This window comes from Scaptodrosophila lebanonensis, unplaced genomic scaffold (assembly GCF_003285725.1).
Source record: "Scaptodrosophila lebanonensis strain 11010-0011.00,11010-0021.00 unplaced genomic scaffold, SlebRS2 tig00000113-arrow-arrow-pilon, whole genome shotgun sequence".
Taxonomy (NCBI): domain Eukaryota; kingdom Metazoa; phylum Arthropoda; class Insecta; order Diptera; family Drosophilidae; genus Scaptodrosophila; species Scaptodrosophila lebanonensis.
The window spans coordinates 1457318-1471057 of record NW_022060575.1 but is presented as its reverse complement, the minus strand read 5'-3'; the positions used below and the strand labels follow the sequence as shown (position 1 = coordinate 1471057).

Below are 13740 nucleotides of genomic sequence, written 5' to 3'. Positions count from 1 at the left end.
GGTTTTTGTAAACTGGTGGTGTTTATTTTTCATCTTGCGAACTTTTCAAATCGCTTTCCAATATATATATCACATGTATGTTTTATGTATTACGTGTTACATTCGAATATTTTATAAAAATCAAGTTACAACAAGTTCTTCTAAAGAAGCTATAACATTACACAATCATGTTGACCTACACTAGGTAACTGCGTACAACTATAATATTAAATATATATAACGATATATTTTTTGCCATATGCATACGGTTTATAACTGATATATTGTTTACTTATTTAAATTCCTTGGGTTTACTCTTCATCACTGTCCTGCACAAATAGTTTTTTACGTCGGAACGAGGATGTGTCCAATACTTTGGGTGATGATAAATTCGAGTCAATGTTCAGCAAATTGCTGCTTGGTAATTCTGTTTTACGTGCGGATCCAATGCTGTGGAGCAGAGTTTATGAGTTTCACCCTAATAGATTCAAAAACCTGAATTAAGCTTACCTTCGTTTGGAAACATCCAGCCGGGACTTGCTGTGGTTAAGAGGCGTAGAGTTATCCAGCTTGTCCCGTTCATAGGCCGATGGTGTGCCTTGTTGAGAAAGTTCGAGGGCATCGTCACCACCCAAAAAGTCGGGAGTAACACCTTCTCTATTTGCGATCGGTGTGGAACCCACTAAATGAAATTCCAGGCGCGGTGCTAGTGGAATGGACGCGGTAGGCGAGGAAGGCGCTGTCAGTGTTCCGTTTTCTGCACCCTGTGATGGCGTAATGGGCTTATATAAGTGGAATATTCCCAGAATGTAGAAGAAACAACGATAAGCAGCCATTTTGAGATTGCACATTTTACCCAAAAAAGAGCGTCGCGTTTGACGAAAGCTCTTTGACTGCAAATATGTCATTTATTGAGTGGAGATGCACATAATTATTTGCATGCCCATTCACTTACCAGTCGTTTAAGAGTGGCCATAGATTTCTGTTTTCGTTGCATTTTGGAAAGCTTTGCATGCGACAACAGTTGTTCCACTGTTGGTCGCTGCAGCGGATCTGGCGACATCATTGATCTAATAATTTCCTGCAGTTCCACTGAAATCTCTGTAGGCAACGGAAACGTTAATAGATGTGATTGAAATTTGTGATAGGATTGCTGTACTAACGGTTTATGAACTCCTCTGGCAGGATTCCCTGTCGCAGCTCATGCCACAGCGGTCCATTTGAGGGTAAATCTAGCATGCCAGCTAGTTCCAGCATTGCGATACCCAAGCTGAATATATCGGCAGCCTTTGAAAAGTGGCCCTGCAGTATTTCAGGTGCCATGTAGCGTGAATCTCCCTCCGTTGCTTGATGATTGTTTGCTTTGTCAACGTCAATGACCAGTCCGAAGTCCGCCAGCTTGCAGGTATCATCATCATCGATGAGCACATTGTCCAGCTTTATGTCCAAATGTATTAAATTTCGGTCGTGCAATGACTTTAAGCCACACAGTAGATCCAATAGTATGGACCAGATGCGCTCCTCTGGTATGTATTTACGACGCCACAAGTACTGCTCCAGGCTCTCGCGGCACAATTCCATTTGCATGAACAACCGGTCGTACTGCTCCCATGCGCGAATAAAGCGAATGCAGTTCTCATGGCCGGAAAACTCCTCATAACGTCGTACCTCTTCCAAACGCTCTGCCCGGTACTGTTCGCCACGAAACAACTGCTTAGATATTTTTACGGCATAGAGTTGTCCATCGCTCCGATCCCGCACCTGGAATACCTCTCCAAAGGACCCTTCGCCTAGTTTTGCCAGACGTTCAAAGCACTGCTCAAAATGGTTCTCATTCAAACTTTGTGAGGTCACAGGCAATGTGCTGGAATTTGGAGATTCAGGGCCTCTGAATGAAATGGAATGCGCGATGTGAAAGCTGTTCGTGCCGCTAAGTCCCACTGACTGGCTTCGATTGAAGTTGTTATTATCCACGCCAGAGTACCGTTTGTATTTCGGCGGCCGGAATCGGTTGCTGTCCTCACGTTCGTGGAACTGTAATGCAAACAAACATAAACACAAAAGACGCTATATATGCAGCGGCACTTTGATTTTACCTGCTTGTGTCTGTGCTTATGCATGTCCTCGCATAACTCCGGCACCGGCAAACGTTGAAAATCCATGCTCCTATTTTCTTTTAATTCCTTGCAATAAAATGTTACTTAAAAATTAAATTAACTTCATCAGATCAAACTAGAAAATAAGAACGATTGCTGTACATAATTTTAATCATGTGGCAACTACAGCCGTGCTGCCAACTCGCTAAATAGTCCAAAAGTGTACCGATAAAAGCTGGCATTCCAAATTTCGACTAATCGATTACGATACTTTTCGTTTGGTACCTATAAGTTGGCATCCCTTCAGCACCGGCTGTTTCTGCAAGTTGTTTACATATTTAAATGACATTGTTATTGCAGCTACAGGCCTGCGGGCGAGTTCACATCTTGGCATCCTGCTCAAGTCGCATGTGCGCAATAAGTTCAGTTGCGAACAGTTTTCTTCAAAATCAGCAATGCTTAAAATTAACTCGACGTTCGGCCTCCACAGAAGTAGCGCAATTGGCCAGTGCTGGCGGCTTGGTGGGGTTCTGGCAAACCCTCTCCAACAGCACGCCTGTGGCCTACATGCAGGACGCAGTCACACAAATACACGATTATAGCGGCCTCCCCTGGTGGGCATCAATTGTACTCTCGACGTTTATTTTTCGCAGTGCTGTTACACTGCCTTTGACCATTTACCAGCATAAGATTACAGCACGCTTGGAAAAGATAACTATGGAGATGCCAGCCATAGTCGAGGAGTTGAAACGAGAGGCAGCCATTGCCAAGCAGAAGTTCAAATGGAGCGAGAAGCATACTCAAATTATCTTCAGACGATCGGTTTGTATTTTCTTCTGGGTGTTTGTTTTGTATAAATTAATATACATATGTACTATAAACTAATCAGTTATTGACACACAGATAAAAAAACAATGGCAAAAACTTATTGTGCGGGACAATTGTCATCCAATGAAGACGATCATCGTGCTTTGGGGCCAAATGCCGCTGTGGATCTTTCAGTCAGTTGCTTTGCGTAATTTAGTGTATATGTTGCCGGATCCCACCACGCTTAAGGCTCAAATTATAGCCACAGAACTGACAATAGGTGGATTTGGCTGGATTCCAAATCTCACCGTAGTGGATAGCTCATATATACTGCCAGTTGCATTAGGCCTTATCAATTTGGGCATTATTGAGCTGCAATCTATGTCACGGGCGCGTAAACCCACACGCCTCCAGAACAATGCCACGAACGTGTTTCGTGTCCTGAGTATTGTGATGGTGCCGGTGGCTTGTACCGTACCATCGGCGCTTTGCGTCTACTGGGTGGCCTCCAGCAGCTTTGGTCTAGCGCAGAATCTATTACTGCTCTCGCCGGAAGTTCGACGCGCTGTCGGTATACCAAAAACTGAAACGGAACTGCAGCAACCATATGCGCAGATTTGGCATAAAATTCAAGAGCGAGCCTACATTGCAGAAGTTCCTGCCAAGCCATCAGATAAGACAGCAGCCAAGTGAGCCTCATTATTACAAAACGGAGTAGCTAATCTAATTTGTTTAGGTTCAAGTTTACTTAACTGTTATTTTACTTTGTTGACTGTTATGTAAACATATTTTAAGCGTTACAAAGTCCACACGGATGCGCCACTGTAAATCATCTTGCTATGACTACTTAGTAATAAATGTGAGAAAACCCCCAGAAAAAATACTTAAAAACAAATATAAACATGCATCCCTAAGAAAAAATGATAAGCACTGCTTCAGTAAAAAAAGGTCTTCAGATTGCCTTACCAGATAAGCCGCTTCAGAGATACGGGTAACGGCGCTGAACTTATTGGTTGCAGCATCACTAGAGATAGGCCTCAGTCGCTTGATTGAATTTGAAAACAAGCCGTTTCAGTCAATGCTCAAACAGAGCTCGACGTGACAAGAGCTCAACGGGATCCGACAAGAAGAGATTAAATTTGAAATTCGCGCGCGGATGTTTGTTTTTAAAGTGAAATTTTCATTATCAGTGAATTCGTCAGAGTTCGAAAACAATATATAATATATACAGTATATTTGTGCTCTCATACATTAATAAAAAGTATAAACGGAAAAACAGGAAGAGACGGATGCAACGCCTTGAGGCCAAAATGGCCGCGTTAAAGTTGTTCAATAGTTTGCTGCTTGGACTAGCGCTTCTATCAGCTGTTAGTATTTATTACATTACAACAATTTCGTTTGAAAGGCTTTTAGTTAGTGGAAATATGCAAATTGCATATCCAACATTTAAGATATTTAGATAGGTTGTAGATTATAGTGAAGGATTTTTGTAAAAGAAAGTAAAGGGTAGAATTGTTGAAAAAATTCCTAAGTGCAGATAACAAATAATAATAACAGTATCAATGATTTTCAAATATAGACAATTTATTATTACTTAGTATACTTGTACATCTACAAAGTATGCATTATGTTATATTGTCCGACATTGTGTTGAATTAGTCATCATAAAGATTATAATTTGCTCTACATTCAAATTAGACAATTTCCCATAGAACTCTTTGGAATAATGTACTAAGAGAGAGTCTTATAAATTGCTTACAATTGCTGAGTAATTTATTTTAAATTACGCATTTCACAGATGCACGAAGCGCGGGCTTATCACCCTGAACCGTCTTCGAGACAGGGTGGCTATTATAGCGGGCAAGGCGCTGGGTTATCAGAATCGACAGGTTACGGGAGCACCAGCGGCCATGGCAGCTACAATGCCAGAATTCAAGATCAGCAGCCGATCTACGAACGTCCACCACGTACAGAGCAACAGGATTCGCAAACCAATGAGTACTTTGCGGGCTGTCCGGTGGACTTCACAGGTCTGCTGCCTTATGCATACGACTGTCATCGGTTTCTGAATTGCGACAAGGGCCGTGCTGATATACAAACCTGTGGTCCGGGTACAGGATTCAATCCCGAAACGCTTGTCTGCGACTATGCCAACAAGGTCAACTGCGGCGTCAATGCCGCTCTGGGTGCCCAGCAACATGCTGAGCCCCAGCGCAACTCTCGATTGTCGAGTGCAGAGGTTAAATGTCCTCCAGGATTAAATGGACTCCATCCACATCCCACGGACTGCACCAAGTTCTTGAATTGTGGTGCGGGACAAATCTTCATTCAAGATTGCGGCCCTGGCACAGCATTTAGCGCTTCTATGCTAACGTGCGATCATCGCGATAAGGTGGATTGCGGAGAGCGGCTATATGGCCGCTTATTAGATGCACTTGATGGTATGTACTATAGATTGTTAGAGTTGTGCCACTAAACGTATTAAACGTTTAATTAGCTATGTAGGTCTTATGTAGGGGAACAATTGTCCAATCATTAGTAAATAATCAATTGGATTGAATTTGATTCCATTGCTACTTATTGAAGAAACACTTCCTCAACTACAGGATTTTGATTATTGTCTGAATAAGACCAATTTAGCTATATATTGCGCAACTCTAATATTTTGTAAAACCCTATTTTCCAACTTATACTAACACACAATGGCATTAGGCCACGTTGGCGGTGGTCTAAGTTGCCCGCCCGGAGCGCATGGTCTGCATTCGCATCCCCACGACTTACACAAATATCTCATTTGCGGAGGAGTAGGTGTTCAGACACGAGTGGAAACGTGTCAACCGGGCACGATCTTCGACAGTCAAAGATTGGTATGTGTTTTTTCAGATAACGCCGAGAGTCACTACGAATTGTCCTGTAAGTTCTGATACATTATTTTTCTTAAGCTTTGCCTGTGCTTTTTGCATTCGCTGTTCATTTTTGGGTGCCTTGTACATCATGCTTTATTCATCTGCTGCTTACTTTGCTTGCTCGCTTAAAATGTATTCCACCATGCTCAATAAATAATCCCTATCTTTGCTAGCCTCTGTACACACCAGTGATCTGTTCTGTCCCGATGGCATTGTGGGTGTCTTTGCGCATCCGTTTGATCAGACTAAGTTCTTGAATTGCAAGGCTGGCAAGACAGGTGTTCAAAGCTGCGGGGCCTTTCAGGTATTTAGCATATCAAAGGGTCAGTGCCTTCCAAAGGACAACCTGATTCATTCTGACTATGTGGCCTACGTTGTCTCAGCTGTGAGCCATGAGTATTGTAAGTTTCTTTTGAAGCTGATTTATGTATGTAGATGGGCACGGGATATCTGAGGAAATCTGAGTGGAGTTTGTCTTAAGCATAATTCCCAAACTGTTATAGACTCGTACTAGTTTATCAACTTAACAAAAATTAGATGGTTACAAATAATACGTTCGTTTATTTCTTCTTTTTTTTGAATAACTGGTTTATATAGTTCTTTGAAAATAGATATAATTGATTCTTTTGTTGACCACGAAGAATCTACCCAAATCAAAGAAACCCATTTTATTCACCGTTCATAAGTTCGCAATCTAAATCTTCTTAAATTTGAGCACCTTGTATAATGGTATTTGGTTGATAATATTGTTTCCCGTGCCCATTTTTCGATAAGCGGTGTAAATTCTCTGCCCTTCTTCTGAAACTATTTTCACCCTTAATGTGACAGCGATGATGCTCACCAATTGCCCACCAGGCACGGATGGTCTTCACTTCTATCCATACGATGCAGCCAAGTATTTGTATTGCGCTAGCGGTGGCAAAATGTCCATTATGAGTTGTGAGGCCGATATGGCCTATAGCATAGGAAACCGTGCCTGTCGTGTACGTCGATTTGTTAGTGTTGGCGATCGTGTTAAGTTCTTCGCGGAACTGAGGTTGGAACAGAGAACCTACAGCTATGTGGAATGTAAGTTGGCTATAACACAGATCTGCTTTTGCTCACAAAATCTTTATGAATTCAGCGCAAGCTTTCCAGTCTGCGCTAAGCTCCTGTCCGCCTAGCTTAAACGGTGCCTACCCCTACTCCTTTCATCCGACCAAGTACGTGCTTTGCCAGCACGGTTTACTACACGTGGAATCATGTCCAATCGGCTCTGTATTCAGTCTATCGCAGCACAAGTGTTTGAAAAGTAACGTCCTGCTGGCTCATGACAGTCTTGATCACACCTATATTATTACCAATTCTCAGTTGGAGCACAGTCTGTCCAGTAAGCATTTCTCATTGTGTTTTCTCTCTTCGATTAGTTTGTTCTGCCTTACAAGTATTTTACACCCACAGCTGAGCTTATGCAGGACCTGACCACAATTACTTGTCCACCGCATGCCCAGGGGTACTATCTGCATCCCTTTGACTGCACCAAGTTCATCAGCTGTCGCGATCAGCAGACTCTAATCGAGACCTGCGAAAATGGTGGAGTTTTTAGCATCTCTCAGCGCCGATGTGTGGCGCGCGATCAATTAGACGCCTATGATCGTGTTGAGTATCTGGTCGAAACGCAACACGAGTTTGTTGAGGAGCAGCAAAATCAGCGGGAACGGGTTCAGGCACACTTCACTGGAAACTCAATCACGAACATTCATTTGACAGGCTCCGGGGAAGTAACCTGTGCTGTGGGGGCCACTGGTCTACAACCGCATCCCTATGATTGCAACAAGTTTCTGAACTGTGCTAATGGCCAAACTTTTGTTCAAAATTGCGGTCCGGGTACCTCGTTTAATCCTGCCATTGGTACGTGTGACCATGCGGACAAGGTCGATTGCAGTGCGCAGAAAGAACCCGATAGCATAAGCCACAGTAGCAGCAGCTGGAGCCAAAGCGGTAGCGGTGGTGGAGGCAGTAGTTGGAGCCAAAGCGGTAGCGGTGGTGTAGGCGGTAGCTCGAGTGTTAGTCTTGGTAAAGGACTGAGTGCGTCAAGTAATCTTCAGGGCGGACAATTTGAAGGAACGAGCAACTCTATCGACTATATTAAATGTCCGCAGACGTCCTATGGCCTTTTTGCCCATCCTTTTGATGCCACACTGTTTCTGCGCTGCGCTGATGGAAGAACACTTGTTCAGCATTGCTCACCTAGTGAAGTTTTTAGCCTCTCACGTAGCTATTGCTTACCCCTAGATCAAGTGCCCAGTAGCGATCGTGTATCTTTCATGAGTTCCAACCAAAGTGTTAGTGTGACCACGACCCAGGCCATTGAATGTGAGTGAGTTGTGGTAGAATTATGGCTTGGGCTGATGACTTCTTTGTATTGCAGCGCTAAGCTGTCCACGAAACTTTCTGGGTAAATACGTTTACCCCTTCGACTGTGTCAAGTTTATCAGCTGCGAAGCAGGCGCTACTTATCTGCTAAGTTGCCCGGCAGGCATGCACTTCAGCTTTTCACGTCGCATCTGTCTATCTTTGACTGAGGTTCAGAGCGAAGATCGTGTCCATACGGCCAGTGAGCTGCAAGAGTTCTACGAATGGTGGCTATTATGGAGCAGACAGAGGCAGCTGCAACAACAGAGCTTTGCCATCACCTGCCCCTCCGGCGTAATGGGGCCCTATCAACATCCTTTCGTCGCCAGCAAATTTCTTAGTTGTCGGCCAGGGCAATCGCTCATCTACGATTGCCCCGAGAATAAACTTTTTAGCATTTCACGCCGTTTGTGCGTGCCGCAGTGGGAATTGTTGGCTGAAGACCGTTGCGACTACCAGGTGGTAATGCTGAACAATAAAGGTGCAACCACAATCCACTAACTCGAGCCCTTAGCATTTGTGCACTCTTTTGACTTAAATGAAATGATTTTAATATTTCCAGTAAATCGGGAGCCCAAGTCATATGGTGGAATTGGTGATGGCGGTACACATTTGGGTCCTTGGGAAGTTGGAACCACCACGACAATGACGAAGACTACCAATAATGACCGCTGGACTAACATGAATATGCAAAGACCACAAGGCATTGGCTTTGGCCAACAGCAGCCGTCGCCATCTGGCTATCCACATCACGGTTCGATCTATCAGAACACGCAGGTACCGCAGCCTGGAGGCTGGTATGGCGAAGGCAGCCGTTTCGAGCTTGCGGCTCCAACACAGAGCGTGCTTTATGTCGAAGGCTCTCTACAACCAAATCGTAATTATAAACCAACTGCCACGCACACAGTCTATAAGGCGCCCCTAGAACCTTTAGCAACAACGACCACAACCAATATTTACTATGCAGAGCCCGTGGATAGCATGGAGCTCGTTAACAGTTGGCCACAAAAGCCACAAGCTCCGCGACAAAATTATAGTCGCGAAATAAACTATCACTCGAACACAAACGATGACTGGCAGCCGCTGCCCAGTCAGCCACCTAGACCTTTTTTCGAGCCCAGACCAGGCAGAACACAAAAGTTCCCATCGCTAGCAGAAGCACCAGAATCTGGACAACGTCCTCTGGACCTAGATTATAGTCCCACTGACATATCTCAACGTACCAAAGTCGCCAACGGACAACCTTCTGGCCCATATGCCAACTCCCTTGCCACAACCCCAAAATATCCACGACAATTTCATCCAGCCAAACCTATTTATCAGGGACCCACAGACGATGGCTCAGGACAGAAACCTCAAGAGTTAGACTATAGTCCTAAAGACGACTCTTCAACTTCCAAACGCTATCCATCAGGTTCTCCTCATGTGCCGGCCAACCACAGACCTATCTATGATGAATCTAATTTATATGGCGGACTTTTACCACCTCTGCCGACTCCCGTACCCCAACAAACAACTCCCTCTTCCACCAATGTTCGCACTTTTCCTATATATCCACCATTGGCCAATGCCAGCGCTTCCCAGCAACCCCACTATCCTCACTACAGTCCAGGCTATGCAGCAGTAGCTCACTCACACAATACATCCTGGCAAAAAGCACCAAACGCCGTAACAAATCGGTTCAATCCACAAATAGAAAAGTTAGATCCTCAGCAGCCGCTAGATCCATTTGATACGCAACAGGAAGAGACAGAGCCCCAGTATGATTATGAAGAAGAATCCCAACTAAATGTTGTTACGTCGACAACCGAGCGACGTCTTCTATCACCACCGCCCTTCAACCATCACTTCTATAATCCTTCGAAAACAGCGCCCATTCCAACACGACCCACAGACCCTATATCCCAGTTACCGATTAGTGACGCCCTGCGTCTTATGCTTCGTCCCTATTTGAATCACAGTGGAACGATTGAGGACGATGTCGCTCAACGTGCCGAATCTCAAATTATGTCCGTTTTAAATAGGCCGCTCAAAGAGGAAACCACAACACCTATGTCCATACTGATAACGACTACAACCATACAGCCGGACGATGACGCCGAACTGATTGTGGCTGGCGAGCAGGAAAGCCTTCACAATGCTGACGACGACTCTGTTAATGTTGCAGATAAGGGCGAAACCGCACGTACTGAACACACCCTTCATCCAAATCCCACCACATATACATCCAACGATGATGTAACCAATTTCCACGTTGGCGCACGTGGCACCCGAAAGGTAGACACCGATAGAAATAATTGGCAGACGCATGGTCACACTCGTGGCTTCCATCTGCGTCATCCAAATCTCCCCGATCCATTTGACAAGCCACGAAAGGACGATGACCAGGACAAACACCACAATAGACACCTACACCCCTCTCATACACACTTCCACCATCAACATAGTCGCGCTTACCATGATAAGCATCCCGATATGCCCAATCCGTTCAAGCACGAGTCACATCAGCATAGCGAAGCCTTTCATCGTCGTCGTCCAGATCTGCCGAATCCATTTGCTGCACACAGTGAGGAAAAGACAGAAGTGTCTGAGGTGCCGAAGCAGGTGGAGGAGTCACAAACTTCAGATGAGTCAGAGTTTCTGCCTCATTTCAATGCCGAAGCCACCACGCCTAAAGGGGTGATCGAGCACGACATAATCGACTTTCTGTCGCGAGGAAACTTTGATGCCAACCCCACGAATGCCCGCACTCCCACCCCTCCTTGCGAGTTTGATTGCAACAATGGGAGACATTGTATCAAGAAAGCTCAAGTTTGCGACGGCGTGAACAACTGCGGGAATCGCAAGGACGAGCAACAATGTGACCATCTGGGCTATGAAGTGCGTCTTACTGGTGGTGAAAAGGCTCACATGGGACGAATTGAAGTGAAAGGTAAGAAACAATACAAGATCAGCTGACAGATTTTTTGCCAGGACATTTTTGCTTCTCCGTTTAAGTAAATGGAAAGTGGGGATACGTCTGTGACGACAAGTTTGGACTACGCGATGCTGATGTCATCTGCCATGAGCTGGGATACAAAATGGGTGCACTTGAGGTGCGTGGCAGTTCCTTTTATCCCCCGATTGAGCGCAACTTCAACTATGCCATGGATGAAGTTGATTGCCGTGGCAATGAGACAAAGCTGAAGGATTGCGACTTCAAAGGCTGGGGTGTACACAATTGTGGCCCTGATGAGGTAGTGGGTGTGGTCTGTAAAGTGCCAGCGTTAAAGTGCCCCAATAACTACTGGCTTTGCTCCACATCTAAAGAGTGCATTCCGCCGGCATTTGTCTGTGATCATACAGCGGACTGTGCAGATAAGTCGGATGAGAGCGACGTTATCTGTAAGGTTAGTAATTCAAGTGGATATTAAATCATGCAAACAGAAGAAATCAATTTCAAATTTCCTTAACAAATCAATTGTTAAAAGTTCGTATCCATTTGGTTTTTGATTTACTTTTATTTTACTATTTTAACCGATTCCGCTCCTTTTCACAGGCACCCATACAATATCGTCTTGAGGGTGGACGGAGCCAAAATGAGGGTCGTCTGGAAGTCAAGTACCATGGCGTGTGGGGCAGTGTGTGTGACGATGACTTTACTTTAAAATCTGCTCAGGTGGCCTGCAACTCTTTGGGCTACTATGGACCAGCGGTGAGCATTTATTTGGTCACGTTTTAAGCCCAAAGCTAAGTAAAAAATCCATTTCAGCAAATTGAGAAGAACATTTTCGGGCCTAGCAATGGACCTATTTGGTTGGATCAAGTATCATGCTATGGCAACGAGTCTTCTATTGACAAGTGCAATCATTGGAACTGGGGCGAGCACAACTGCAATCATACTGAGGATCTGGGCCTGCTTTGTAAGGCGGGACCCCCGCCACGCCCTCGAACTCGCCTGCAGGCCCTTAGTGTGAATGCAACCAAGAATGCGCAAAACACAGCTAATAGCTTGGCCGATATTGGACTGTGGGAGCGTTCGAGTAAGGCTCTAAATACTCCGCGGCGTTGCGGTATCTTCAAGGACGATCTTGAGGATGAGTACGCACACCCAGAGCAGCGCGTAGTTCAAGGCGCCGTGGCGCGACGTGGCCGTCATCCCTGGCAGGCTACTATACGCACACGTGGACGAGCCGGCGTCTCTAGCCATTGGTGTGGAGCTGTGCTGATCTCCAAACGACATCTACTTACTGCCGCCCACTGTGTCTATGGGCACCCGAAAGGAGCATATTTTGTGCGCTTGGGTGACCATTATGCCAACATTGCTGAGTCCTCCGAGGTCGATTCGTTTATTGAGAGATGGTATGTGCATGAGAAGTTCCGCGATCAAACCCACATGAACAATGATATTGCCGTCGTGGTGCTTAAGAGCCCAGTGAAGTTTAGTGATTATATTCAGCCGATCTGTCTACCAGACCGTGGCGCGTATCATCAAGCAAATCGCAATTGTACTATATCTGGCTGGGGCTCCATTAAATCGGGCGTGTCAAGTAAGTACTGATGAGTATATGGCTATTTAAACCCTCTTAATGTCCTTTGCTTAATTCAAAGCTCCTTCGCATATCCTGCGTTCGGCCCAGTTACCCATCTTACCGGATGAAACCTGTAAACAGAAACACGTGTATGGTGATGCCATGAGCGATGGCATGTTCTGTGCCGGACAAATGGACGAAAGCGTTGATGCCTGTGAGGGCGATTCGGGAGGTCCTCTTGTCTGCTCCGATGAGGGTAAGTTGATGAAATCAAATTCAAATTTCGATCACTTTTAATTTCTTCTTGTGCCTTGACAGATGGCGAAACCTTGTACGGTCTTATATCATGGGGTCAACACTGTGGCTATGCTAATAAGCCTGGCGTATATGTGCGTGTTAGTCATTATATCGATTGGATCTACGAGAAGATCAATTTGAGCTTGACACGCGGCTAACCTTAAAGCTAAGTATAATACAAGCAACATGAAAATTAACATTACATTTCTCCATAAGTACATAAATGCTTAATGATTAAAATACAACAATAATTGGTATTGCATTTTTTGAACTCCGGTTTTGTTTTATTACAAATCTAATAAAAAGGTGGCGGCTGTCCACATTAATTAATAAGAAAATAAGGAAGTATGTATGTAAAATCCAAATCAAAATTCATGGGAGAAAAACGTGAAATATATTTTAAAGAAGAACGAAGAAATGGCGAAATCTGAAGAAACTAATTTATTTCTAAGGAGCAATTAATTTTAATAATTATTCACATAATTTTGATAACTGATATAATATTTCAAGAGACTTTGATGTTTATAAAAACGCTTCACGAGAATCCAAAACGAAAAACAGAAATTTCTGTAATTTCTGATATCGATTTAGTGACGATACACTCATGTCAGAAAACTGACTTAGCTGGTCGAGCTAAAATAATACAAGATAGAACGCTACAGTCGAGCAAGCCCGACAGTAAAATAGCCTGTACTCTCCACAAAAAAGAAAAATTAAAAAAAAAAAAATTAAATTATTAAAAAAATGAAT

At 44.4% G+C, this 13740-nt stretch overlaps 3 protein-coding genes across 5 annotated transcripts; 2 read left to right on the top strand and 1 right to left on the bottom strand.

The window, feature by feature from the left end:
• Window positions 1-25: 25 nt before the first annotated feature.
• Window positions 26-2211, bottom strand: LOC115628306 (membrane-associated tyrosine- and threonine-specific cdc2-inhibitory kinase). Of its 3 annotated transcripts, none has more exons than XM_030524354.1 (5): window positions 2076-2211; window positions 1143-2013; window positions 935-1080; window positions 490-872; window positions 26-429 (listed from the first exon to the last, which is right to left on the bottom strand). In XM_030524354.1, the coding sequence occupies exons 1-5, from the start codon at window positions 2139-2141 to the stop codon at window positions 291-293; spliced, it is 1605 nt and encodes a 534-aa protein (XP_030380214.1). In that variant the 5' UTR covers window positions 2142-2211; the 3' UTR covers window positions 26-290. The 3 variants fall into 3 exon arrangements, with proteins under 3 accessions (XP_030380214.1, XP_030380215.1, XP_030380216.1); XM_030524355.1 differs by having other exon boundaries at window positions 490-743; XM_030524356.1 differs by lacking the exon at window positions 26-429 and having other exon boundaries at window positions 504-743; window positions 836-872.
• Window positions 2212-2429: 218 nt separating this feature from the next.
• On the top strand, window positions 2430-3751 carry LOC115628338 (cytochrome c oxidase assembly protein COX18, mitochondrial). Its single transcript, XM_030524401.1, has 2 exons — window positions 2430-2897; window positions 2979-3751. The coding sequence occupies exons 1-2, from the start codon at window positions 2484-2486 to the stop codon at window positions 3573-3575; spliced, it is 1011 nt and encodes a 336-aa protein (XP_030380261.1). The 5' UTR covers window positions 2430-2483; the 3' UTR covers window positions 3576-3751.
• A 244-nt stretch (window positions 3752-3995) lies between these two features.
• LOC115628426 lies at window positions 3996-13261 on the top strand. Its single transcript, XM_030524513.1, has 14 exons — window positions 3996-4249; window positions 4681-5323; window positions 5595-5803; window positions 5958-6189; window positions 6617-6856; window positions 6912-7157; window positions 7229-8143; window positions 8199-8663; window positions 8745-11114; window positions 11180-11571; window positions 11721-11876; window positions 11934-12711; window positions 12773-12949; window positions 13012-13261. Exons 1-14 carry the CDS (start codon window positions 4172-4174, stop codon window positions 13146-13148), a joined length of 7038 nt encoding a protein of 2345 aa, XP_030380373.1. The 5' UTR covers window positions 3996-4171; the 3' UTR covers window positions 13149-13261.
• The last annotated feature ends 479 nt before the right edge of the window (window positions 13262-13740 follow it).

What these genes read in the sequence shown, in the direction of transcription:
- LOC115628306 (XM_030524354.1), bottom strand. Translation starts at nt 2,141, where the DNA reads ATGGATTTTCAACGTTTGCCGGTGCCGGAGTTATGCGAGGACATGCAT. An exon ending in GCCAGAGGAGTTCATAAACC is followed by an intron (nt 1,081 to 1,142) that starts GTTAGTACAGCA and finishes CGTTGCCTACAG; the next exon opens with AGATTTCAGTGGAACTGCAG. An exon ending in CTGGATGTTTCCAAACGAAG is followed by an intron (nt 430 to 489) that starts GTAAGCTTAATT and finishes TCTGCTCCACAG; the next exon opens with CATTGGATCCGCACGTAAAA.
- LOC115628338 (XM_030524401.1), top strand. Translation starts at nt 2,484, where the DNA reads ATGTGCGCAATAAGTTCAGTTGCGAACAGTTTTCTTCAAAATCAGCAA. An exon ending in AAATTATCTTCAGACGATCG is followed by an intron (nt 2,898 to 2,978) that starts GTTTGTATTTTC and finishes ATTGACACACAG; the next exon opens with ATAAAAAAACAATGGCAAAA.
- LOC115628426 (XM_030524513.1), top strand. Translation starts at nt 4,172, where the DNA reads ATGCAACGCCTTGAGGCCAAAATGGCCGCGTTAAAGTTGTTCAATAGT. An exon ending in GACTAGCGCTTCTATCAGCT is followed by an intron (nt 4,250 to 4,680) that starts GTTAGTATTTAT and finishes CGCATTTCACAG; the next exon opens with ATGCACGAAGCGCGGGCTTA. An exon ending in GTTGGAGCACAGTCTGTCCA is followed by an intron (nt 7,158 to 7,228) that starts GTAAGCATTTCT and finishes TTACACCCACAG; the next exon opens with CTGAGCTTATGCAGGACCTG.